This window comes from Chlorocebus sabaeus, chromosome 11 (genome assembly GCF_047675955.1).
Source record: "Chlorocebus sabaeus isolate Y175 chromosome 11, mChlSab1.0.hap1, whole genome shotgun sequence".
Lineage (NCBI taxonomy): Eukaryota > Metazoa > Chordata > Mammalia > Primates > Cercopithecidae > Chlorocebus > Chlorocebus sabaeus.
Genome location: NC_132914.1, coordinates 60,379,416 through 60,404,865, shown reverse-complemented (window position 1 = coordinate 60,404,865; position 25,450 = coordinate 60,379,416). Strand labels below are relative to the sequence as shown.

Genomic DNA, 25,450 nt, shown 5'->3' with positions numbered 1-25,450 from the left:
AATGCAAAAAATTAGCTGGGCGTGGTGGCGGGCGCCTATAGTTCCAGCTACTTGGGAGGCTGAGGCAGGAGAATGGCATGAACCCAGGAAGCGGAGCTTGCAGTGAGCCGAGATCACACCACTGCACTTCAGCCTGGGCGACTGAGCGAGACTCCATCTCAAAAAAAAAAAAAAAAAGGACACAGTTTGTATAGCATCTTCACTTAGCTCCTCCCCCTAGCACCTTCCACGTGGCAACCCTCATTTCTTGAGATAACTGCTGTCAGGTGTGTCTGCTATGAGGCTCATTCTCGGGGTATGGGTAAGTTACTGCTGTCAGGTGCATCTACCGTGCCTCTTCTGAGCCTCCAACAGAGTCTGCAATTGAATGAAAATCCAAGCCTTGGAAGAAGGTGAGCTTGTGAAGTTTCCTGTCCTGCTCTGTGGCTTTCTGAGCACGGTGCTGCTCCTTGGCTATCCGGAGTTCCCAGAGGAAGGTCAGGAAGGCCTTTGCTGAGGCCTGTGATGCTCATCTGGCCAGGCACTGCTGCAGACTCCATGGCAGTGAGCCCCCTCTGGACAAGCACACATCAGGTGCGGCTACCACAGGGTCTGATCACAGAGCTTTGTGCACACTCACCTGACTACCTGTGCAAGACAGAAACCTCGCTAAGGAACTCCTAAGATGGGCCACACATAGTTAGGGGTTAACCCGAAGGCAAACTTGAGGCTTGGCAGATTCTCTAAAACAGTGACTCCCAAGTTGTTGGCACATAGCAGGGCGATGCTACCGAGAGAGGAACTGCAGACGGGGCGCTAACTGGGCCTGTGCTGGGAGACCTTCTGCCTGGCTGTGGGTCTCTGGTCTCAGGCCACAGACAACAGGTCCTGAGAGTGGGAAGAGCCGCTGCTGGGAGCCACGTCCATTTCCCTCGCACCAGTCTGCAGAGGTCAGTCTTCATGTCTAAGCCTTCCAGCTCCTTGCTGTGTCATTCCCCATGGGTAAAATTAAGGCAGATCATGCCATGAGTGCTGTGGCCTAGAATGACTCTCACCGCAGCCTATTTATTCCACTAAGCCAGCATGCTCCACTGTGTGGACTCCCTAAACTCTCACAAAATGCTCCTATAGGTGGGTACCTTGTATAGAGATTCTCAGTACCCTTCTCCAGCCCTTTTTTATGGGGAAATGAGGGGCTGAAAGGCTGGGGCGATGGAAAGCACTAAACAGGCCTGTGTCTGCCTGGTGTTTTGTGGTGGAGATCTCTACCTTAGTAAAACACATAGACCAATTTTAGCAGGAAAATTCAAGGATGTGTTACGCGGTTTTTGCTGTAGATATATGTCATGTTTCTTGTAGAAAATACAAACAGGCAAAAAGGAAAAATTGCCTGTAATCTGCTCCCCTCCCCAACCACTGTTACCAATTACGGGTACATCTTTCCAGCCTTTTTTCATACATAATCTCACTTTCCCCCTAGGGAAATTACACTCTGCATACAGTTTTAAAACAGATTTTCCCCTTCCTCCTCAAACACAGAGTAATGGAAAATAATCTAAACATTTCTTAATGCTTCCAAATAATGGATATGAACTTCCAATCCCTTGTTCCTCCATAACTGTGGTGTCCTTAGGACCTTACTTTATAGTATTAATATTTATTGTTGGCTGTAGTCTTCTTTGAGATTACGGTTTTTTATTTAGTTTTTTTCTAAAGCTTCCCGTGTTGTGGGTTTGTTATCTCTTGCTACTGTCAATGAGTCTGCATGAAACAGAATTCCTTCTCCTTTCTGGATTAGTCCTTATCTTTTTTGACTTGAAAATCATGTAGGCCCTGGTGTTTGCACTGTACATAAACTGAAAGTAAACAACATCTAAGTTAGGGACAGAAGGTCACAAGTACTTAAGGTTTTTCCTAGAGCAGAGTATGACTGGTGTGTGCTTAGAATGTAGTCTTCAACCTGGGACTCCGTGCTTACCCTTCAGAGCTAGTCTAGGTCATTTGGTCATTTTCTCATCTTTTATAGGAAAAGTTCTTTTTCTTTAGTCATTCTGGGAATTGGCATAACCACCACAGCATTTCATGGAGAAAAGAAATTCTCTTAGCTGTCAGATAATTCCTGTCTAGGTGACACCTCTCTTGGGTTGGATGCTTCTTTTTTTTCCTCCACAGTTTGAAGGTTTAAATAAAATGTAGCCAGTGTAGAGAGTGGGATGATTGCAATTATGGAGGCAGAAAGATAAGACGTTTGAAGTTCAGGTGAAGCACATGTCCCATCACCAAGATAAAACAAACAGTGACTCAGTCAAGAATCTGAGTTTTGGCTTAATTTCTCATGCATGTGCATTGTAAGTCATCTTTGAATTTATTTGACTTGTGAAAACAATTTTAACTACAAATAAACACACAAACAGTATAAATACAGAAACCCCACACAGGCAGGGACCTCCCTTTGGTGAGAACGCTATAGGCATAGATGAATCATGCTGAGATAGTTTGCATCTGTGAGGTTCATGTGAACTTTGAGGCCACCAGCCCTCAAGGCAAAAATAAATACCCTTCAAAGACTTTGTAGCTTCCAAGAATTATTCATGTGGAAACCAAATGAAGAAGTTGATTTCCAAGAAAGAGATCTCACAACTACAGTGGATGACTGAGTGATTCCAGCCAAACACAAGAAAGTGTTAACTTTTTAAATCTATTATTGAAGGAATGTAATTGTAATTATGGTACATTACTTTAGGATTCTGGGGTAGTTTTAAGCACTTAGCTTTAAGCACTCCAGTTTAGCCTTTTGAACAGCAAATTCATGTTTCAAATTACAATGAATGTCTCTATTAATGCGCTTTCTAATTCCTTCTAAACCTCACTCCTAAATTGCACCAGACCGGAGCCATAAAGGGTTGCATGTGGGAAGCCTCCATCTGCTTTTCTCCTTTGAGAGGTGGTTGTGAATGAGACCAGCCAATGGGAATAAGATAATAATTGTGTTCTAAGAGCCTCTTGTTCTGTGGAGTGTGTGACTTACTGACTGATGCTAAACATTTGAAATTGTAAATTTGAATAAGTCCATAGAAATTGGGACACAGAAACATGGGTCTTAAAGGATGGTGCTTCTTCCGAGTGTTTTCCGGAGTGGTGTTATGGTAGGAAGTGCCTCTCAGTAATGCTATTGTGAAGACAACCTTACAACTTGAAACTTGCCCCCAGAAAAAACACTTGAAAATAGTAGATCGAGGATGACAAATTTCTGGTGAATTTACCTGAGTGTGTTTTCTTCCAGTGAATTTATCTCTTCATTGATTTTATTCATTCCTATGAAATATCTAAGGGTGAACTGGTCTCTTTTCATTTTACAGTTTGAGAAAGAAGTTAAACCCTAAGTAATTATAATAGTTTCTCTAGAACTTAAGATATTTTTTATGCACCTGAAGATTTTTTTTCAGCCTTACTAGGCCATGGTATAAATATTTCTCCTATTTCTTGTGTTGAAATGGGAGGTATCTCTTTTCTTTCAGGAAGCTGAGTTTCCACTTTTGGCATAACTAATCCCAGCAAAAGCAGGAAACAGTTTGTCTATCAAAAATCACACTCCTGATTTTATCCATGATGTTCTTCCTCCTTTCTTGTTCCCTACTGTCTACACTTAAATAATTCAGATTCATAACCCAGCCCTATGAGAGCATGAGGGAGTATGGGGATAAAAGCCACCCCACTGAGGCTTCTCACAAGGACCAAACAGTGCCTCTCAGTGCCTCTTTGGCCATGGGTCTCTGTCTACAGAGACTCACCATTGGGGGTGCCATTTTCTGGTCATCCACCCTTTCCCCAACCTCATTTTCCAACTGGACCAGTCATAGCATTGAATGTCCCTTGTGAATTCTGGAAGGAGAGTTTTCCCCTTTGAGCCTGTGGAGGTGCTGTCTTTGGCTCTGGTTAAATCTTTGTTGACATCACAGGTGCCTCTCAAGTCAGCTTACATAGGTCCAGCTGGTTCCTGCTTTGATATCCTGCCTTCTCTCTCCCTCTCATCTCTGCAGCTTGCTGTAGAGGCTGCTCCCACAGTTCTGTAGCCTTTCATGTGCCGTCATCTTTGTCCATTCAATTGGCTCCTCCGAGATTCAGCACCCTCCTTCTTTTCCCCTCCCCTACTTTTTCCTTGTATTTCTCAGTAAGTACACTTCATCTTTTCAGGACCACATTCCCAAATGTCACCAGCTCACCTGAGTCTCAGTATTCCCTGGCCTGGGCCACCTCTTTGTGGATGATGACTCTCCTCCCTCAGAAAATTATTTTGTATATTTATAAATATACAAAATACGTTCATGTACATGTTTCCTTCATGAAACATTTGTTTTAAAAAACTGATTACATATGCAGTATATGTTACTTATGTACTTTTTTTTTTTTTTTGGCTGAGCACAGGGGACTTTATTAATGGCACATGACAAGGTGGGGCTCTCTAGACCCCTCCCTTTTCAGGGGGTCTACATGGGAACTTGAGAAAGGGAAATTTTCAATGTTGTTGGGGACTGAGTGTGGCAGTGACTCCCCAGCAGTGAGGGCCTCTCTCTTCCTCTCTCGCTCTCGCTAGGGTTGGTAGTCCAGGGGTCTTACTCCTTGGTGGTCATGTGGGCCATGAGGTCCACCACCCTGTTGCTGTAGACAGATTCATTGTCATACCAGGAAATGAGCTTCAATGACACGTGGTCGTTGAAGCCAATGCCAGCCCCAGCATTGAAGGTTGAAGAGTGGATGTCACTGTTGAAGTCAGAGGAGACAACCTGGTGGTCAGTGTAGCCCAGGATGCCCTTGAGGGGACCTTGGATGCCTGCTTCAAATATGACGTCATCATATTTGGCAGGTTTTTCCAGACAGCAGTTCAGGTCCACGACTGACACACTGGCAGTGGGGACATGGAAGGCCATGCCAGTGAACTTCCCGTTTAGCTCAGGGATGACCTTGCCTACAACCTTGGCAGCACCAGTAGAGGCAGGGATGATGTTCTGGAGAGCGCCGTGGCTGTCACACCACAGTTTCCTGGAGGGGCCATCCACAGTCTTCTGGGTGATGGCGTGGACTGTGGTCATGAGTCCTTCCACGATACCAAGTTGTCATCGATGACCTTGGCCAGAGGCACTAAGCAGTTGGTGATACAGGAGGCATTGTGGATGATCTTGAGGCTGTTGTCATTACTTCTCATGTTCACGCCCATCACGAACATGGGGGCGTCAGCAGAGGGAGCAGAGATGATGATCCTTTTGGCTCCCCGCTGCAAGTGAGCCCCAACCTTCTCCATGGTGGTGAAGACACTGCTGGATTCCACTATATACTCAGCACCAGCATTGCCCCATTTGATTTTGGAGGGATCTCGCTCCTGGAAGATGGTGATGGAATTTTCATTGATAACAAGCTTCCCATTGTCAGCCTTGATGGTGCCATGGAATTTGCCATGGGTGGAATCATACTAGAACACACAGACCATGTAGTTGAGGGCAATGAAGGGGTCATTGATGGCAACAATATCCACTTTATCAGAGTTAAAAGCAGCCCTGGTGACCAGGCACCCAATACAACCAAATCCATTGACTCTGACCTTCACCTTCACCATAGTGTCTCAGAGATGCAGCTGGCAATGAGAGAGAAGATACAGCTGTCTGTCAAATGGGAGGAGCAGAGAGCTACTTATGTACAATTTAAATATACAAATAAACAAGATTAAGAAAAGAAAGACATGATATTCTTACCATCCAAAGATGATGACTGACTTGTACCTCTCGTCATCCAGGTCTCTCTTTGTCCTGTTCTTGTGTGATTTCCCTGTTCACATGTGGCACCTCTCAGAGCTGAATTGGCCTGCATGGTAGAGAGCTGAAGGCCATCCACCTTGTAACATCCTTAAAACCTACCCTCACTCTCCTGACAGCCATGCCAAAGAGCTGAATCACAACAAGTGTCTCATGGATGGAAACTCTTCCATTTTGTTACATTTCAACTGTTTTTAACTTGCTTATTTTTATTTGTACTAACCCTTCCTCTTCACTGTCAACCAAAAGATCATGAAAGACTATTGATTTCTAAAGTTCAAGTAAAGACTATGGCTTACCATTTCTTTTAGCTGGATGAGGAAGGGGTTTGGGAGAGAAGCATTGGGAATGAGTTGACTTACTTTCTTATGGAACCCAGGTAGACCACCAGTGACTGCTGCTTTCTTTCACTAGGCCTCACAAGCCTTTCTTTCATAATCTACTCTAGAATCTGTTTTTGGACAGGATCTGTCTCTGTCACCCAGGCTGGAGTGCAGTGGTAGCTTGATCTTGGCTCGCTGCAACCTGTACCTCCCAAGTTCAAACCATTCTCCCACCTCAGCCTCCCGAGTAACTGGGACTACAGGCATGTGCCACCAAGCCTGGCTAATATTTTGTATTTTTGCTAGAGACGGGGTCTCATGATGTTGTCCAGGTTGGTCACGAACTCCTGAACTCAAGTGATCCTCCCATCTCAGCCTCCTAAAGTGCTGGGATTACAGGTGTGAGCCACTGTCCCCAGCCTACTCTACAATCTTATCAAGACTGGATAAGACAGCTCTCCCCTTCTCACATTGCAGAATCCATAGTCTCCCATGTTAAAAATTACACCTGACTTGCCTATCTCTAATCTTTGTTCACAGCCATATCTTTTCTTCACTGCCCTTCCTTCTAGATCCCTAACAGTACTGCGACAGCCTCATTTTTGAGGACTTTTGGGACCCTAAGATATAATCCATTGAAACCAGAGGATTTGATCCATTTTATTGCAGCAAGATTCTCCTCTGTAATATTTTTATCTGTTTTGGAGCCTTAGTTTTTCTTATGGTTTTTCTCCACCTTCTCAATGTGAGAGGAAAGATAATACTTCTAATCCTGGTGATGAGGGAAGGTCATTCCAGAGAAGCAGCAAATACAAAAATCAAGTAAGAATCAGAACAAGAAAGCCTAAGCTTCAAGTCAGAACTAGTGGAAATGAGGTTAGTGGGAGCCCACCCTGATCCCCCTTATCTGGAAAACTATTTAAGAGAAGAACCAGAATGGAAAAAGCCAGAGAGAGGGGGAGAGAACCTGGAACCTGGCATTCTCCCAGGCAAGCCCCCACCACAGTCTCAGCCTCTTTACCTCTGCCTGTGCATCTCAAAAAAAAAAAAAAAAAAAAAACAGAGGCAGAGGGAGATGGCCTGTTGTGGCCTTTTTCCAAGAGGGAGCAGAACAGTTCCAATTTTACGTCCAACAGGACTTCAAGAGTAGGGGGTGAGGCTCCAGGAGTGAAGCCCACTGTATCCCTAAGCTATAGCTTAGTCAAGTGCTTCTATCCCTGAATCTGACCCACACATGGTAGAAAGGTGGAAAGATGTTAGATGTTCATCCCATAGTTAGATTTGGGTATTGTTATAAAGGAACCTGGTTTTGGAAAACAACAATCCACACGAGTATATTAAAGACTCAGAAAAGTCCTGTGACAAAGAATAATGTTTCCTGAACTCTTTCAAGCACGAGGAGTCTTCGTTTGGGGGTCCCCTGTTTTCATTCAGACCAGATTCCATGGGAAATGTTGTAGAGGCCAACCTAAATTCACTGATTTATTCTGTGAAGAGGAGTTTGACAGGTAGCTGAGGTTAGAAGGTAGATGAGAGAACGGACCTATTTTTCTGTGTTTTCACTTAATATGTTAGTTCAGTTCTCGGCTTTGTTTTTCTCCCCTTTTTCTATATGCATTCCCTAGAACACTTGTTTCAGTTTTATAATTTAACTACCATATAGACATGACTATTCACAAATCTTTTTTAGCCCTGACCTCATTCCTGAGCACCACTCCCACATTTCCAACTGTGTCTTCACTAGCCCCTCCACCTGACATCAGGCATATGCCCCAAATTCAGATGCCCAAAACGCAGTGTCTTCTCCAGACCACCTCTTCTGCTTGTCTCTCCTGTGTTAATAGCATCATTGTCCTTCATTGCCCAAGCTGGGAACCTCAGCAGATTTGCAGGCATTTTCTTCTCCTTTAATTCTCATATAATTTTTTTAAATTATGTATTTTATCTCTAAGAATTTTCTGTTTCCACAGACATAGTTCAGACTCATTTTTTACTTGGACAGTTGTAAGAGCCTTGGATAAATTATGGGTTGAGTAGAATTTTTGCAGGAAAAGGGGATTTGGTGTGGGAATCCTTTATATACATTTCTTTGTCACAATAAAATTAAAAATTATGGATATGCTTGGGAAAATGTTAAGGAGACTCTAACATTAATATTAATGAACAGAGTGAGGTTTCAAAGCTATTGAGCAAGGGATTCAAGAATACCCCCAACTCCCCTGTCAATCTTCCTTCTTTTCTGTGGAATGTTGGGGGGATCTGAACACGTGAATGGAAATGACAATGAGAAATCTTCAAAATGTTAAATTTTTATTTAACGATAAAATGTGAGACAACCATTTTATTCTTAAAGCCTAAGTGAGGTCACAAAAAAATTTTTTTCTTTTGTACAATTCCTTAAGATCCCATTTGTAAACACTTATAATCACCCAAAAATAACGAAGTTCCAAGTAAATTACTATCCTACTGACTCTTTGTGAGTTTAATTTATTCATTCAGCATCACTAATAATCTATAAAGTCCCTTCATACATATACTCATTTAGTCTGAAGAAAGTGGTATTTATCAAGTGGGGAAAATTGATTCTCAGAGTGGCTAACTCACTTTCCCAGTATACTTAATTCATAGCTTGAAATTGACTTTGGACTGCAAACTTGGATCACTTTTCATTTCACCGTAGCCGGCTCCCAAACCCAACTTAATGGGTTATGTTCAATGAATGAGAGAGGGGCTTCCCAGGCCTTTGCTGTGTAAGGAACTGACACTGGGTAACTGTAACCAGGCAGAGCCAGAGAGGCCTTACAAGTAGGGCTGGTGTGCAGCATCTAGCCCGTGAAACCTAACCGTGACCACAGATGAGCCTCCCTGCCTCGCCAGATGAAGTAATGTAACTTATTTTGAACAGGAGCCTGTGGCAAAGAAGAGGTCCTGTTTACTTCCACAGTGCACACTGCAAGACATTGTCAGTACGTTATGCAGTCTAGATCTCATTGCTTATGGGTCTGGTTTTGCCCTCATGCAGCAGACGTAGTTCCTGATTTATAGCACCATAAAGAAACTACAGTGATGGATGCCTGAAGATTCTTGGCGGGCAAATCCAGACAAAGCTCCTTTACATCTTTTTTAAGAATTCCAGGGATGGAGATCCATGAGCTTTGGTCACATGTATAAAGTGAAGATCAAGAAATTGTTTTCCCTTTTCCAACCATAGAATTTTACTGATTTGATGTGATTTCCTCCTGTGTGTTTCACTCTGAGCATGAAGAACTGGTCACCCACTGTTCTCTGAATAAACCCATTTTAAATGCATGAAGGCAAGTGTGATGAGATTGTTCCTCATTCTTTCCCTCAGGCTAAAATACCACTTTTGCTTTAGCCTCTTCAAAGCTTCTATTTCCCACCCCTTGAATTGTGTTTACTCCTCTTCTTGGGACCCTGCTCAGTTGTTCCGTCACATTGCTATTTTTCAAGTAAAGAGGCCCGAATCGGACACAAATCAAACAAGGGTGTGACCAATCCAGGGTATTAGTGAAGAAATTGCTTCCTGGGCTCTGCAAGTCCTACCTGTCTTGGCACACGAACAGTGAGCCATTGTAGTCAACAGTCACCTTTAAAAAGAAAAGTTCATCCTACTCATAAATAGACTGCAGTAGAGAGAAAAATAAATGCCTTTGGTGGCTTCACCTGTTCTGGCTACTTGCTGTGAGGAAGAAAATGTGCTTGATTTGGCACTTAACAAATGGTTGTACACATTTGTGCTGGGGAACCGTGCGGTATTGTGAATTTTAGATATTGACCCTGCACTAGAGAGAAGCAGAATACATATCCTCTGATGCAAATGAAAAATAAAGCATTGCATGATGTACACATTGAAATCTAAACATGCAGGCAAAACTTTTTCAGCAAGGTGCCTTTAAAAGGGTGCTGAATAAGAAATCACTGAGATTTTCAGATCTGAATCTAGTTTGAACTCGAGTCCTTTAAGAGAAAGTTCTAAAACCCACCAATTAGGAATGTAAAATTGTACAGTCACTTTGGAAAGCTAACTGGTGGTTCTTCAGAAAGTTAAGGTTACCATATGGCTCAATAATTTCACTCCTGGGTATATGCCCAAGAGAACTGAAAACATATATTTACACAAAAAGTTGTACACAAATGTTCATTGCAGCATTATTCACTATTTTTTAAAAAATGGAAACACAAATGTCTGCCAACTAATGAATGGATAAACAAAATGTGTTCATGTGATGGAATATTATTTAGTCACAAGAAGAAATGAAGTACTGATGCATGCTGTAACATGGATGAACCTTGAAAACATATGTTTAGCAAATGAAACCAGTCATAAAGACCATATATTGTATAATGCCATTCATATTAAATGTCCAGAATAGATTAATCCATAGAGACAAAGTAGATTAGTATTTTCCAGGCCTTAGAAGGAAGAAGAGATGGGGAGTGGTTACTAAAATGTACAGGGGATAGGGAGTCCTTTTTCAGATTTTGAAAATCCTGGAATTGGGCCGGTTGCAGTGGCTCACGCCTGTAATCCCAACACTTTGGGAGGCGGAGACAGGCTGATCATGAGGTCGGGAGATCGAGACTATCCTGGCTAACACGATGAAACCCCGTCTCTACTAAAAGTACGAAAAAACTAGCCAGGCGTGGTAGCCTGTAGTCCCAGCTACTTGGGAGGCTGAGGCAGGAGAATGGCATGAACCTGGGAGGCAGAGCTTGCAGTGAGCCGAGATCGCGCCACTGCACTCCAGCCTAGGTGACAGAGCAAGACTCCGTCTCAAAAAAAAAAAAAAAAGAAAAAAAGAAAATGTCCTGGAATTGGATAATGGTGATGGTCGCACAACCCTGAGAATGTGCCAAAAAACACTGACTTGTATCACTTTAAGAGGGTGAATTTTATGGTATGCAGACTGTAATTCAAAACCAGAAAGCAAACACATAGACCTCTTTTTTTGAGAAATGATATGCACCTTGAAAACCTTTCATTAATTTAGTCATTAATCAGGCATTTACCTGATCTGGAAAATGTTGTGTTGGTGTGCTGGGTTTCATGAGTGTTGCTGGTATCCAAGATGGCAGACTAAGATGTTTCTACAGAAAGTGGCTGAATATGACACTGAGAAATTATTCTGGGTGGTATGAATACAGACTGGGCTGGTTGTGAAGAAAGCAAGGAACGTTGGACTCAGCTATGGCTCTATGAGTGGTCACTTATTTTTGCTGCTACTTAAAGATCTGAAATATTTTTCCCTTGACTGTCATTTGTGAATATTTTTGCCTAGGAGCTTAATTGCATAGTTGGGGTCTTGTTAAATGAATCATCATATTTGCAGACTTATTTAGTAGTTTCCATTCTGAAAATTGAATGACAAGAAATACACCCAAACTGATTCCAGGCTATTAGGTTTACTTTTTTCCCTTCAGCTATTTTTTAATACCATTAGTTAGCATCTACAGAGTAGCCATCCTCTGACGATGGTAAGGTTACCCTGGCTTGTCCCTCAGCTGCCCTGCTTTGTTTCCCAACAATGCGTTTCTAATACTTTTGAAAGAGAACAATTCTTCTGCTGCATCCAAACAGAATCCACAAGGTCTGATGCTTTTGAACAAAATGGATGTTTCCTCCCTGTGCCTTGAAATTGATACACACTGTCAAAAAGGGTTTTCCGAATGGTTTCTCTTTGTCACCTTGTACCAGATTTTCTCCTCCATTCTGGAAATGTGCAGTTTAATGTTGCGTTTCGAATCACTTTCAGCTGAAAGAGTGTGTAATGGAATCAGGGCATCCATGAATACTCTTAACAGTGTCAGAGATGCCTTTTTGTTTGTAGCTCTGTGTTCCAAGGGGACTGATGACAACAATGAAATTACATTGGGGGCCTTGCTCAGTAACAGGTTCCTTGTCTGTGATGATTTAAGAGAAATAGTAAGGGTGGCTTCTCCCATCCTGTTGCTTCTGTGTTTGGTTTATATTTCTTAAAATCTAAATTGTGGTGATTATCACCTCCTGAGAAGAAAAGTAGTAACTGGAGTCCTTGTCAGTATTTTCCTACCCCAGTGTGTATCAGATTTCTTTTCAGAAGCATTTCACTCTAATGCTGAAAGTTGCCTTGAAATCACCTGATTGTGCCCCTTTTTGTTATTAGCAAGGATGCCAGGGCCCAGAGTTAAAGACTATTAACAGTAGCCCACTGTGGAGCTGGCACTTATAATTTCAGATTCCCGGGCCGGTGCTGTTTCTGCCACAACACACAGGCTCCTACCACCAATTACTCACATATATGTGAATTCCCTCCAAAGCCATGAACCTTCTGAGCTGGAGGAGGGCTTGACAATTAGCCTTTGTCCCACAGTCTTTATCATTTCGTGCTTTGGCTGTCACAGTATAGCCTTCCAGGTTAACTGTCAGAACCTAACAACCCAGAAAGGGTAGATGATGGCAGGCGCTTCCTCACGCGCATGTGTGTGTGTTCTACATTGACACACATTTAACTACATGAGTGGGTGGATTCCATGCTACAGGGCTGGCCGATTGCTTAGGAATTAAAGATGGGAACGAAGTTCTGCACTCCCAGGACTTTTTAAAACTAGAGCCTCAAAGCATTTTGCTTTGCCATTCAGCAAGTTCTCTTGCTGCAGAGAGAAGAAACCAGGGTATAACAAAGTAAAATGACTTTGTTTGGAATTGGACTTCAGATGTGAGCTTGATCGCTGTCCTTTGTCTTACTTAGAGGACTATTTTATTTTTATTTATTTTTATTTTATTTATTTTATTTTTTTGAGATGGAGTCTCACTCTGTCACCCAGGCTGGAGTGCATGGCCGGATCTCGGCTCACTGCAAGCTCCTCCTCCTGGGTTCACGCCATTCTCCTACCTCAGCCTCCCGAGTAGCTGGGACTACAGGCGCCCGCCACCGCACCCGGCTAATTTTTTGTAGTTTTAGTAGAGACGGGGTTTCACCGTGGTCTCGATCTCCTGACCTCATGATCCGCCCGCCTCGGCCTCCCAAAGTGCTAGGATTACAGGCGTGAGCCACTGCGCCGGCCACTTGGAGGACTTTTAATACCTTTTACTCCATAGAAATTGGACTCCTGAACAGTATTACCTGCTTCTCAAGTCCAGCAGCTTGGGGATTTTGGATTTCTTTTCCATTTCTACTCTACAGAGAGATGCTACCTTTATTTTTTAGTTGGGCTGTATATTTGTGTATGTGTGCATGTATAATTTTTTTCCCTTTCTCTTTCCCACCTCATGTTATAGGTCATTGTTGTGTGTCTAGAGCAGAGGGAGTGCTTGGCAGGTTCTGCCACGTGGGCAAAGCTTTCTACTGAGGCTGAAAAGCTCTATGCCTATTAATTGTCTCCATGCCATGTTTACATAGCACCTATTTATTATTTGACTGTGAATTTGGGGATTTTGTCTGGTTTTAAGACAAAAGGTTTTTACCTTGAGAGGGCAGAAGGGCTGAAGTGTGCTCTGGAATGTACCCTGCCAGAACATGGGCTTTTAGGCTTTCTGATGGTTACACGAAGAAGGTGCTGACAGAGTGTTCCTGTGTTTGGACTACTTGATTCTCCAAACTTCGTCTTCCCCTTAAAACTTAATTTATGCTGGGCATGGTGGCTCATGCCTGCCATCCCAACACTTTGGGAGGCTTAGGTGTGAGGATCACTTAAACCCAGTACCCAGTACTAAATATTTTTTTTAAATTGCCAGGCACGGTGGCTCACGCCTGTAATCTCAGCACTTTGTGAGGCTGAGGCGGGCGGATCACCTGAGGTCAGGAGTTTGAAACCAGCCTGACCAACATGGAGAAACCCTGTCCCTACTAAAAATACAAAATTAGCCAGGCCTGATGGTGCGTGCCTGTAATCCCAGCTACTTGGGAGGCTGAGGCAGGGGAATCACTTGAATCTGGGAGGTGAAGGTTGCGGTGAGTCGAGCTCGTACCATTGTACTCGCGCCTGGGCGACAAGAGTGAAATTCCGTCTCAAAAAAAAATTTTTTTTTTTAATTAACCAGGCATGGTGGTACATGCCTGTGGTCCCAGCTACTCAAGAGGCTGAGGTGAGAGGATCACTCGAGCCCAGAAGGCCAGGGCTGCAGTGAGCCACGATTATGCCACTGCACTCCAGCCTGGGCAACAGAACGAGACCTTGTCTCCAAAAAAGAAAAAAGGAAAGAAATAATTTGTTACTCGTTTGCATGAATCTGAAGCTTTCTCTATAGCCGTAGCCAATGACACAGTAGCTCTGCAGTGTACTAAGGCAATGTCGTTTCATTTTAGGAAATTTAGAAGTGAGGGGGTGTGAATGAGCTTCTACTTTTCAAACCCAGTAGCACCCTGTGTGTTGGGGCTCTGTGGAGGGAGAACATTTCTGAGACCATCTAGAAGGAAAGTTCCTTATTCTGCAGGATGAAACCACAGCACACAACAGTATAGGTTGGGTTTTGCTTGCTACGGAACAAGGGAGATATCACCCAAGCAATAGAAAGTGTGATTGGCTGTTTGCTGCCTCACAACAAAGACGTCTCCTTCTCCTAGTAGTGATGTATGAAGGGGAGGTGGCTTCCCCACCCTACTGCTACCTCCAGACCTCTGGGTGGCTGTCTGGGCCTGGAACTCTGGCGGTCCATGGTGGTAGGTAGCCCATAGGCAATGAATACGGTAATTGAGTTGGGAGTGGTGTTTTGGTTTGGTTTGGTTTTGCTTTATCAGTGTTACTGATTGAACACATTGAAAATTTCCCTATGACCACTGAATAAATCACACCTAAATGTATACTGTAGAGCCTGTGGGCATAGTTTCAAGTCAGTTCTTGGGTGCTTAGTGAAATATATGTATGAGACTGATACAGAATGCCCAGGCTACGGGGGGAGATCGCACCTGTTTAAACCTTTTTTTTTTTTTTTTTTTCTGAGACAGGATCTTGCTCTGTTGCCCAGGCTGGAGTGCAGTGGCATGATCATAGCTCATCACAGCCTCAACTTTCTGGGCTCAAGTGATCCTCCCATCTCAGCTTTCTGAGTAGCTGGGACTATGGGCGTGTACCACAACACCTGGCTAATTTTTTCTATTTTTTGTAGAGATGAGAGTCTCAGTATGTTGCCTAGACTGGTCTCAACTCCTGGGTTCAAGTGATCTTCCTGCCTTGGCTTCCCCAAGTGCTGGGATTATAGATGTGAGCCATCACGCCTGGTCTAAACTTCTTTATATGGTTAAGATTAACAAGCTCTAACCTTCAATCGAAGAGCTGATGAATTCTTTAGTCATGCATTTAATCCCTCACTTGGAACCTCTTCTTATACTTTTATTTTGAATGTGATTGGCAGTTCTAAACCTATTTTTCTGGGTCCTTTCCTTAAAGCACAAGTGATGTAGAAAAGTACAGGCATCTTTAGGCTTAACCAGTTTTTATTTTTATAAGAAGATTCAGTCACTGGCTTCTCAGTTAGTGGCTCCTGAAACAGATGCAGGATAGTTTTGTTGCTGTGCCTGAGCTCCAAATAACGGCCTCTGAGATGTGGTTGGGCCACCTAGTAGAACTTCATGGAGAGGTGCTTGAGGCATGTGGGGTTCATGAAGGGTGGTAACATTACAAAGATGAACCAGCATTCAGGAAGACTCTAGGTCTTCTGTGACTGCGTAGCCAAATCTGGGCAAATCAGTTCCTCTTCAAATTTACAAAAGGAGCACACATTTCATGTAACAGTCAAATAATACAAAAATATATAAAGAAAAGTTAACCAGGTACGGTGGCTCATGCTTGTAATCCCAGCACCTGGGGAGACTGAGGTGGGAGGATCGCTAGAACTCAGGCATTCACGACGAACCTAGGCAACATAGTGAGGCCTCATCTCTACAAAGAAAAAAATAATAATTTAAAAAATTAAAAATAATAAAAAGTTTTAAAAAGAAAAATTAACTTTCTCTCCCACTTCCATAACTTCCTTGCCACTCATTCAAACATAATTATATGTTGTCAAGCTGCCAGGTGTTGAGGTGGTCAGTTAGGACAATGAACCAAACTGAAAGTAACAATCGTTTCTTCTCTTACTGCAATAGTCCTGGCAAGAGGCAAAGAGGGAAGTGCTGACTCCCCAGAGTTCCATTTTTCCCCATAGGATGGCAACATGTGAAGGTCTGGCAGATGACATGCAGCGCTAGCAGGAGGGAGCCTCAGTGCCCAGAGCTCTGAACTAAAGGCTTTGCCATTTTGTGGACCGAGGGATGGAGGGCCAGGGAGAGAAGGGGAAGGACTACGAGTAGACTGAGTCAGAGCAGAGAAGTTTCTCAGTGGAGACTCTTAGGCTGGGGGGTATGAGTCCTGGGCTGCAGTCCTCTCAGCTGCTGCAGTGCAAGGACTGTGCACCACATCTGGTGTAGAGAGGGCAGCTTCCCCCGTGAGGCCTGCTGGGCAGAGCCTTTGTAATGGCCTGTGGTCAGGCCTGAAACATAGCACACAGGATTTGGGCATGGAATCAGACTCCTCACGTAGATGGGATATCCATATATAGTTTTTGTTTTTACAAAAATGGGATTGTACCACTCATTACTCTGCAGTTTACTTTTCTCACTTACTATATCATGGATAACTCCAGCTCACAAAATAGAATTTCACTTTTTTTTTTTTTTTTTTTGAGACAGAGTCTCACTCTGTTGCCCAGGCTGGAGTGCAGTGGTGCAATCTCGGCTTACCACAACCTCCGCCTCACAGGTTCAAGCAATTCTCCTGCCTCAGCCTCCCAAGTAGCTGGGATTATAGGCACCCACCACCACGCCCAGCTAATTTTTGTACTTTGAGTAGAGATGGGTTTCCACCATGTTGGCCAGACTGGTCTCGAACTCCTGACCTCAAGTGATCCACTCACCCTGGCCTCCCAAAGTGCTGGGATTACAGGTGTGAGTCACAGCTCCTGGCCTCTTTTTTTTTTTTTTTTTTTAATGGCTGTATAATGGCTTATGGAATACAAACCAATCCATTCAACAGTTCCCCTTTTAACAGACATTCGGGCTATTTCCAGTCTTTGCCCCAATGAATAATGTCAAAAGTCTGAATTGTATGTATAGCCTATGTACTGAGTCTTTTATTTCTTTAGAATGTATTCCCAAAAGTGGAATGACTGAACCATTGGATATGTAGTTATAATTGTAATCAATGTACAAGGTGTAACAATCCCCATTCCCATTATGAAAGTGACCTTTACTCTATGGAAACTATATATTGTTGATTTTTTCAATGTTTCCCAACCTAATGAACAAAATTATATATTGTTTTTACTTTAGCGTGCATTTTCATGGACTGGTGAGACTGAGCATCTTTTCATATCTTTATTAAACATTTGTATTTTTCCTCTGTCAGTATTTTTTATCGGTTTCTTTTCTTCTGCTTGTTTGTTAAATGCCTGTTGGCACATGTCAGTCCTGCTCTGAGAACATCACACTGGGTTGAGATTTAACAAGAGTTAATATGATCCCTTTAAGAAAAATTGTAAAATCAAGTTAATATTTGAAGTGAGCATCCTGTTTTACCCTCCGTTTCTCTTAATCACTTAATATTTAGACTAGGGGAATAAAGGTATGTGTTTTTAACTCCAAAATATCACATTAGAGGAGAGAAGTAGTGGGATTTTCTAGGAATTAGTCTCTAACTCAGAATTCTCATTGGTTAGGAATAAATTACCTTTATCTTCTCATGTAGATAATATTTGGGGCAGGAACCAAAGGGAGTTTTTGTTTTTGAGACAGGGTCTCACTCTGTTTCCTAGGCTGGAGTGCAGTGGTGCGATCTCGGCTCACTGCAACCTCCCCCTCCCAGGTTCAAGCAATTCTCCTGCCTCAGACTCCCAAGTAGCTGGGCTTACAGGTGCCTGCCACCACACCCAGCTAATTTTTGTATTTTTAGTAGAGATGGGGTTTCACCATATTGGCCAAGCTGGTCTCGAACTCCTGATCTCAAGTGATCCGTTCCTCTTGACCTCCCAAAGTGATGGAATTACAGACGTGAGACACTACACCCAGCCTGAGTTTTTTAAACTATTAATGTCTTGCTTTACCTCCTTTTCTCCCATTCTTGCAGTTGACTCATAAGAACACCCTAAACCTTACTGTTTATTGTATCACAAATAACGTCCCATCAATTTTACTGGAATTGATGTCACATCAATTTCAACTGTAGTCTTTAAAGGAAAGGCTAATCTTAACATTGGATAATATGTTTAAAACCCATCCCCTCTGTATGGGAAGGGGTATTAGATGGGAGGTGTTTGCCAGTGGATTAGACCACCTCAACCCCAGCAACTTTCTCATTTAACCTCTGGAATGTTACTCAAATTCTGGTCATGGTGGTATCCACAAGTCTAGGTCCGAAGCCCCAGAAGGAAGGTCAGCGTGTGTACGTAGCTCTCCTGCACCCTCGCTTCCACAGCTTTTGGTTTTTGTTTTTTCTTAATTTTCCTTAGGAAAAGCATCTCATAAAATAATGAAATAGAAGCTAGGAAGTACAGGGGTCCTGTGATGACAGACTGCAGCTTTAAAGGCATTTCTCTACTTTATTGATTGTTTAGTATGAGATTTGTCAGCTTTCACATGCACTTCGTTCCCTTTGAAACCCCTTTCCTCTCATTGCCCTTCTCCAGATTGGAGACCAGCACTCTGACAAATTGATCCCAAGATCAGAGGGATGAAAGAGAGAAAGATCAAAAGGAAGCAAGGATCACATAGGAAGAGACATCGTGATGTAGGCACTGGGAAGGCTGACAGTCAAACATGCTGTCATCTTTAATCCATGGATGCCTCTTAAAGGAAGAGCTTGGTAGTTCAAACAGAAGTGAAAAAATGTCCTGTACATAGATGGATTTGGTTATAATTATCTATTTAAGAAAGTAATAAACTAGGCTTGCCCTGGCAGTCATATTGTAATAGAATGCAGATACCTCACTGTGTGTGAATTTGAAATTAAAAAGCAAAGTAAACATGGTGGACTGCTACCATTGCTGCCCTCTCCCCGTCCCTTGCCCACAAAGGAGAGAGGCGCTGCCTTGTTCCCCCTTCTATTTCAAGACACTTCTCGGTGGCGACTCAGTCAGAACATTGTCCTCTTAGGTCTGCTGTCTTTTTTCCAAAACCAACAAAAAGGCGTATGGATTTTTAAGGGCTTAGACTATAAGTTATATAATGTTGCTACTAAGGAAAGTCTTACTTAGGGCCATCATTTCTGGTTTCTTCTGTTCCTCCCAAGTCCAGCTCCCTTTTCATCTATTTAGCCACTTATCCATCAGCAAGCAGTTGTTGCACATCTGCCACGTGCTGGGCACTGAGCACTGGAGGTTCAGAGACAACGACATAGACTCTGCTTGGAAAATATCCGCCGGGTAGTTCAAGACAGCCATGGAAGCCAACAGTCATAGCAAGGACTGGTAAGGGTACAGCTGGGCATATGACACCACAGAGTCACAGAGAAGGGGCATGGAGGGTAGGCCAGGAGGACAACAGAAGGCATTCTGAGCTGACTCAGAGAAATGGGCTGGCCATGAGAAGGGAGAAGCAGATGTGAAGGGAGTAGCAAGAGTGAGGTTAAAGCGAGAAATACAGGCAAGAACCAGATAACAAAGGAAACTGGAAAAGCTGGGAAGTCATCACAGGGCTTTAGGTAGGGGATGTGGCATGATGAGAGCAGTGCTTTAACATCACCTTTGTGACCCTATGAAGCACAGGGCAGAGGAGGGCAGAACAGGGGCTGAGGAAGCAGTGGCGAGCTCCTGAGTCACGTAGATAAGCTCTGATGGAAACCAGAACCAAGGCACTACCAGGAATCAAAGAAAGAGAGGGATTCTTATGCTGCTGAGGAGGTGAAATCTACACGCCTGGGTGCCTATTTGGACATGTGAAGTGAGAAAAGGGAGGAGTCTAGAATGGCTGTCTGTCTTCTGGGACGAGCAACTGGGTGGAAAATTGTGTTGTTCCCGGAGATAGAGAATACTAGAAGACAGATTTGGGAGGGGGCTGGGGACAGGATCATTAAGTTGTATCTTCTTAAGTATGAAATGCCAGTGAATATATTGAAGTGGATATATCTGTTGGCAGTTGGCTGTTCCAGGCCGAGCACAACAGAGATGTGTGGGCTAGATAGGTTGTCTGGACTCACCAGCGTATGTTGTTGTTGAAGCTATTTATCCATTCAGTAAATATTAAGAGTATACATTCAGGGCTATCTGTGAGCATGCAGCCTGCGCACCACACAAGGCCCTGCTCTCAGAAGGACTTCACATTTGATGTAATGCTCTGCTGTGGCTGTCTTGAAATTATCCATTTTTTATCGGGGGGCCCTTGTTTTTATTTTGCACTGGACCCTGAAATTACATAGCCCTGCCTACAATGGCCTGGCACTGGTTGCAATAGTAGGGCTGCAGTGTTGATCAAGACAGGCATGGTTCTTGTCCAGCTTACAGGCTAGCATGGAAAGCAGACAGTTAAGTAATCAATTATAAAATATGATGAGTTCTGTATTAAGAGAGGGACCAGGCTAAGGGAACACTTAAGGAGGGATAGTGATCTAACCCAACCTAACCTAACCTTGGTGGCTGAGGAGTTAGGGAATGAGACCACCCAGGGAGTATAGTGAGACAGAATCCTAGTCCACAACACCAAAGAAGGGATGGAGAAGTTGAAGAGAGAATGTCCTGGGAGTTAGGAGGGAAACCAGGAGAAGTTGTATCCCTGGTGCCAGGGTTAGGAGACAGTCAGATGCTGTCTGGGAGATCAGAACAATGACACGCCAAAGGGATATAGCAACAAAAGGGCCATTTGTTGACTCAGGTGACAGTAGCTGGGTGTAGAGGAAGGCAAGAAGTTAATTTACTTCTGTTTGAGGGATCCATGCGAAGTGAGGAAGTAGATAGACCCTGAATGTAGATTGTTATCAATTTATGAGGCTTAGGTTCTTAAGAAAGAAAAATAGACTTTTCAAAGGTGGAGTTTGGATTAGGAGAGTATCATCTGTTTGGTTTTGGTTTTGCTTTGATTTTAAACAGAATGCTTTAGCATGGTTTTGTTCTATGGGCAGAGATCCAGTGGAAAGAGAGGTCAGAAATACAGGAGTGGGAGGAACTGACATTGGGAGAACCCCGTGTGGGAAGTGACAGACAGACAAACTCTGGTCAGGAAGAGAAGGGGAAAAGATAGCTGAGGAGCAGTGAATGTCTTGCTGAAGGCCCCTCTTTCCTCTGCAAAATCACCCCATGTGACTTGGTTAAATGAACATCTGCTGCCTTTTAGTTCTTTTCTCTTCCTGCCTCAAATTCAAGGAACAGTTTCTTCTAAGTTCTTTCATCTGCTCTTTCAGTCAACAAACATTCAGTGGGCCCCTGCTCTGTGACAGGCATGACCCAAGTCTTTGGAGTCACCAGGCCCCTGAGCTCCTGACACTCAGTTCCTAGAGGAGCTGCTTTCATGGCCTGATTGGGCATGCTGGCTCTTCCTAGTCCACGCCTGGGAATTCAACTGCAATTCAGGGGCCGTGCAGAAAAAGAGAAAAAAGTTAAGAGTAGCTTTAGGCAAAATCTTGAAAGAGGAGATTACCTTTGGAATTTATCACATAATAACTTTCACTCCAGCTCCCTGGATTCTCAGGGGCCTTCTAGATCCTGTAAGATTAGGCCCAAACCTAGAATTTCCTGACCCCGCCCCCTTTCAAATTCTCCTGTGTTTCTCCATCCTGTCAAAAGTCCTACTCCCTTATTATAGTCATACTCACCTGGTAATTAGAACAAAGACCACTGGAATTAATTCACGCTGATTCGTGAATGGTGGATAACACCTTAGTGGGAGTGGGGTAATAGTGATTGCATTTTCCAAGTGGCTCCTGTTTATAAGAAGGGATCTTTAACTTGTCATATTTCAGACAGCATAATAAAAGTGATAAGGAGTATTCGAAGAGGCCTCATCTTCTCACAGTCAATTCCCCTAAACTTTTCCATTTTCTCACAGCTTCCACTGTGGTTTTTTTTTTTTTTTTTTTTTTTGCCTAGAGTCATAAGTTCTCTAAAGCCCCTAAGATTTTTGTCATCATTCCTTCCCTTCCTGGACGTACCCCCTACCCTTTCCTGTTTCTATGACAGCAGCAACTAGGGCACAGGTGGTGAGGGGTTGGGGGTGGGGTCATGACAGCTGCAGCCATTTATAGGGATTGTTTCCAAGTCAAGGACTGCCTCTGCATTGGGAGGGAGGGATGCCCAGAGGCCTCTTGACACAAATAATGCAGCCTCCCTAGAATGAAGGAGGCATCTACTCAGAGCTGAGCTGATCGAAGGCATTTCCCATGTTGGTGGCTCCTCACCGAGAAGCATGTCAGCTCTCAGGTCTCTAGCTCCCTGATGCCTGGGAGTAGTTGGGTTCATATAGAATGCAATTCCCCAAGCCACTTCCATTTGTTGTAGAAATGACAACATTCTGCCACAACCGATCGATAGCTGAAAAGTGGCTGTCAGGAACCACTTTGGAATCAGAAGGTCTGGGAACAGGAGGCACCGCTGGGAATAAGCCCAGGAAAGGTTGCTCATGGTTATCGATCCTGCAGCCTCTCCTGTAGACATCTGCTTTGGGGAATGCTGTTCCCTCAAAAGTCCTTGACTGGGCAATAGCTCTTAGATACATTTTTTTTGGAGTGTATGAGTTTCCTGAGCCTTGAGATGAGTGTTTTTTTTGTTTTTGTTTTTGTTTTTTTTCCTGGATACAGGATATCACCCTAGAAACTCAACGGTTTAGGCCACACATGCTCAGATTTTGATGTGCGTATGAATCACCAGGGGATCTTATTACAATGCAGATTCTGATACAGTAAGTTGGGTGGAACCTGAGATTCTGCATTTCTCACAAGCTCCCAGGTGAAGCCAATGCTGCTGGCCCACAGGATCATTTGAGTAACAGGGATCTGGAGCTGCACTGTCAAATACATTCAACACTAGCCATGTGTCACTGCTTAAACTTAAAGCTACGTTCATTAAACTTCAATAAAATGAAAAGTTCAGTTCCTTGCCTGCACTAACCACAATTTAAGTGCTTAGTACCCACATGTGGCTAGTGCCTGCCATATTGGACTGCACAGACAAAAACATGATCACAGAAGGTGCTATTGGATAACCCTGGGCTAGAGCAGGACTCTGTTGCATCATTCATTCATTCATCCATCCATCCATTTATTCACTGAGCATTTGTTATGTGCCAAGAAGTATGCTTGGTGCTGGAGCATTGAGGCACACTTCCAGCTAGCAGAAAACGTAAACATAAGCTGACTAGAATGCAATGCACTTAAAAGAGAGATGCCTCTCATGTGGTGAGGGATCCAGAGCTGGGAACAGTGAACCCTGCCATGCAAGTGGGAGAACAGAAACATCTCTTGGCATTTCTTGTGTGATCTGAACCAAGCAATGGTGGTGACAGAATCAGAGCATTTATGAGATTGGCTACTGACAATGCATTTTCACCATTTCAGGGCCATAATCGTCAGAAATGGAGAAATTATCCCCATGTCTTCAGAATTTACCCCCGAGACGGAGCGCCAGCGACTTCAGTACCTGGTAAGAGTCATCTAGGCTTGGCAGAGGGCAGTGGCATCAGGGATGGCATCGGAGCTGTTCTGGAGGAACACGTTGCTACTGACATGGGAGCAGGCTCACCGCATTCAAATGACATATGGTATTAACTCCCCCCCACACACCTTCTGGATCACACATCCTGGCTTCGTGTGTGACGACACACTCCACCTCCGTGAATTTATTATTGTGGCTGATTTTCTCCCATCTGTGACCAATTGAAAACATGGTGTGCTCTGGTTTGTTTTTTTTTTTTTTTAATGGCTTCTTATGTACAATGTGAGATGCAGTTTCAAAAAACACAGATACCTTCTTCCATGGCCTGCTACTCACTTTAACTCAAACAGGGAACTTGGTCTGATTCCCGTTGTGAGGAAGAATCTGCCGACATGGCAGCTCTAAGGTCTCTGCAGACACGCCACTACTTCATGCTCAGATACGAAGTCTTACAGGCCCTTTGGGAAAGGTGCAGGTGTCAGAAAATCTGTTTCTATCCTGAAAGTAAGTTCTCTATGTAGATTATTCTCTTTGGAATGAAATTATGAGCAGACTCAATTTTCTGGGAAACAGAATAGACTCACTTCCTTGTCTTCAAATTCCAGGGGCAAGGGTATTAGGCTTAGAATCTCAGTTTAAAGTGACTCTGGTAATCATCCCAGGTGACTTTGCGGCAGATACCTCTAGGGACTAACCCTGTGAATCATAGTTCTGTGGATGAAATATTTTCTTGCCAACTGGATTTCTTCGTAGACAACACAGCTAAAATAGTGCCCATCTGCTCTTAAGAAAGAATTGATCCAGGCTACTCAAAAAGGACTTTGTTCGCGTCTCTGCATTTCAGTATGTGTGGTCAGGATTTAATTAATTTGGTTGATTTAGAAAGTAACTGCACTTTCCCTCCATTCCATGTCTGTGTTTTCGTTCGTTTTATTCTATGAACTGTATCACTTTAACTACTTATTTGGTGTATAAGATAGCAGGAATCCAAAATGATTGTAAAAACAGTACTTCAGTCTTTCACCTACTGTTGCTTTCTAACCTTTGTGGTGGTGTCTTAAGCTGATAAACTTGGAACCACTACTAGGGAATCCAGGCTTCAGACCTCATCGTTTTCTTTGGTGGTCTAGGCCGGTGGAAGGGACCCCACCGCAGCCAACAGATCTTCATTCTGGCCCCAGCTGTGTTACCAGCTGGATAGTTTTGCGCAAGTTTCTTAACCTTTCCTGACCTCGGTTTATCACTTGTGAAATGGAGAGCTAGATGATAGGGTCACCAAGGGCCTTTGAGCTGCAAGGGTCCCTCCAAGTAGAATTAATTACAGCTGGCCTCTTTGCCCCCTGTCTGACTTTGTCCACTCTATTCCACAAGGCTATCCAAGTGACCTTATTATGCACCTTGTCACTCCCCTGTCTAAAAGCCTTTGGCTCCCCACAATTTACAGGATGCAGACTGCCCTTCTTGGCCATCCTGAAATCCTGGCCCCTGCCCACATCTCCAGTCCTGTCTCAATCTTGCTACCACCACCACTGCCACCAGGCATCCCATGCTCTAGCCACAGAGAACTACCTTCCATTTCCAGGACATATCATGATTTCTCTGATCTCTCACCCCCGTGCCTTTGGAAGTATGGTCTGCCTGGATGGCCTTGTCTTTCTTTTCTGTCAGGAAAACTCCTTTTCATTCTTTGAGACCCCAGCACAAATGTCACTTCTTCTGCAAAGTGTCCCCTA

At 43.6% G+C, this 25,450-nt stretch overlaps 1 protein-coding gene and 1 pseudogene across 3 annotated transcripts in view; one reads left to right on the top strand and one right to left on the bottom strand.

Annotated features, from left to right (window-relative positions):
* PPM1H (protein phosphatase, Mg2+/Mn2+ dependent 1H) overlaps nucleotides 1–25,450 on the top strand; it is a 284,632-nt gene that overhangs the window by 166,879 nt on the left and 92,303 nt on the right. For all 3 annotated transcript variants that reach the window (XR_499243.3, XR_012094526.1, XM_008003881.3), the window contains exon 5: nucleotides 23,621–23,705. Coding sequence is in view for 1 of the 3 variants with exons in the window: in XM_008003881.3 (XP_008002072.1) it covers nucleotides 23,621–23,705 (85 nt within the window). In the remaining 2 variants the exon portion in view is untranslated. The remainder of the gene's footprint in view (nucleotides 1–23,620; nucleotides 23,706–25,450) is intronic.
* On the bottom strand, nucleotides 4,426–7,066 carry LOC103238626 (glyceraldehyde-3-phosphate dehydrogenase pseudogene; annotated as a pseudogene).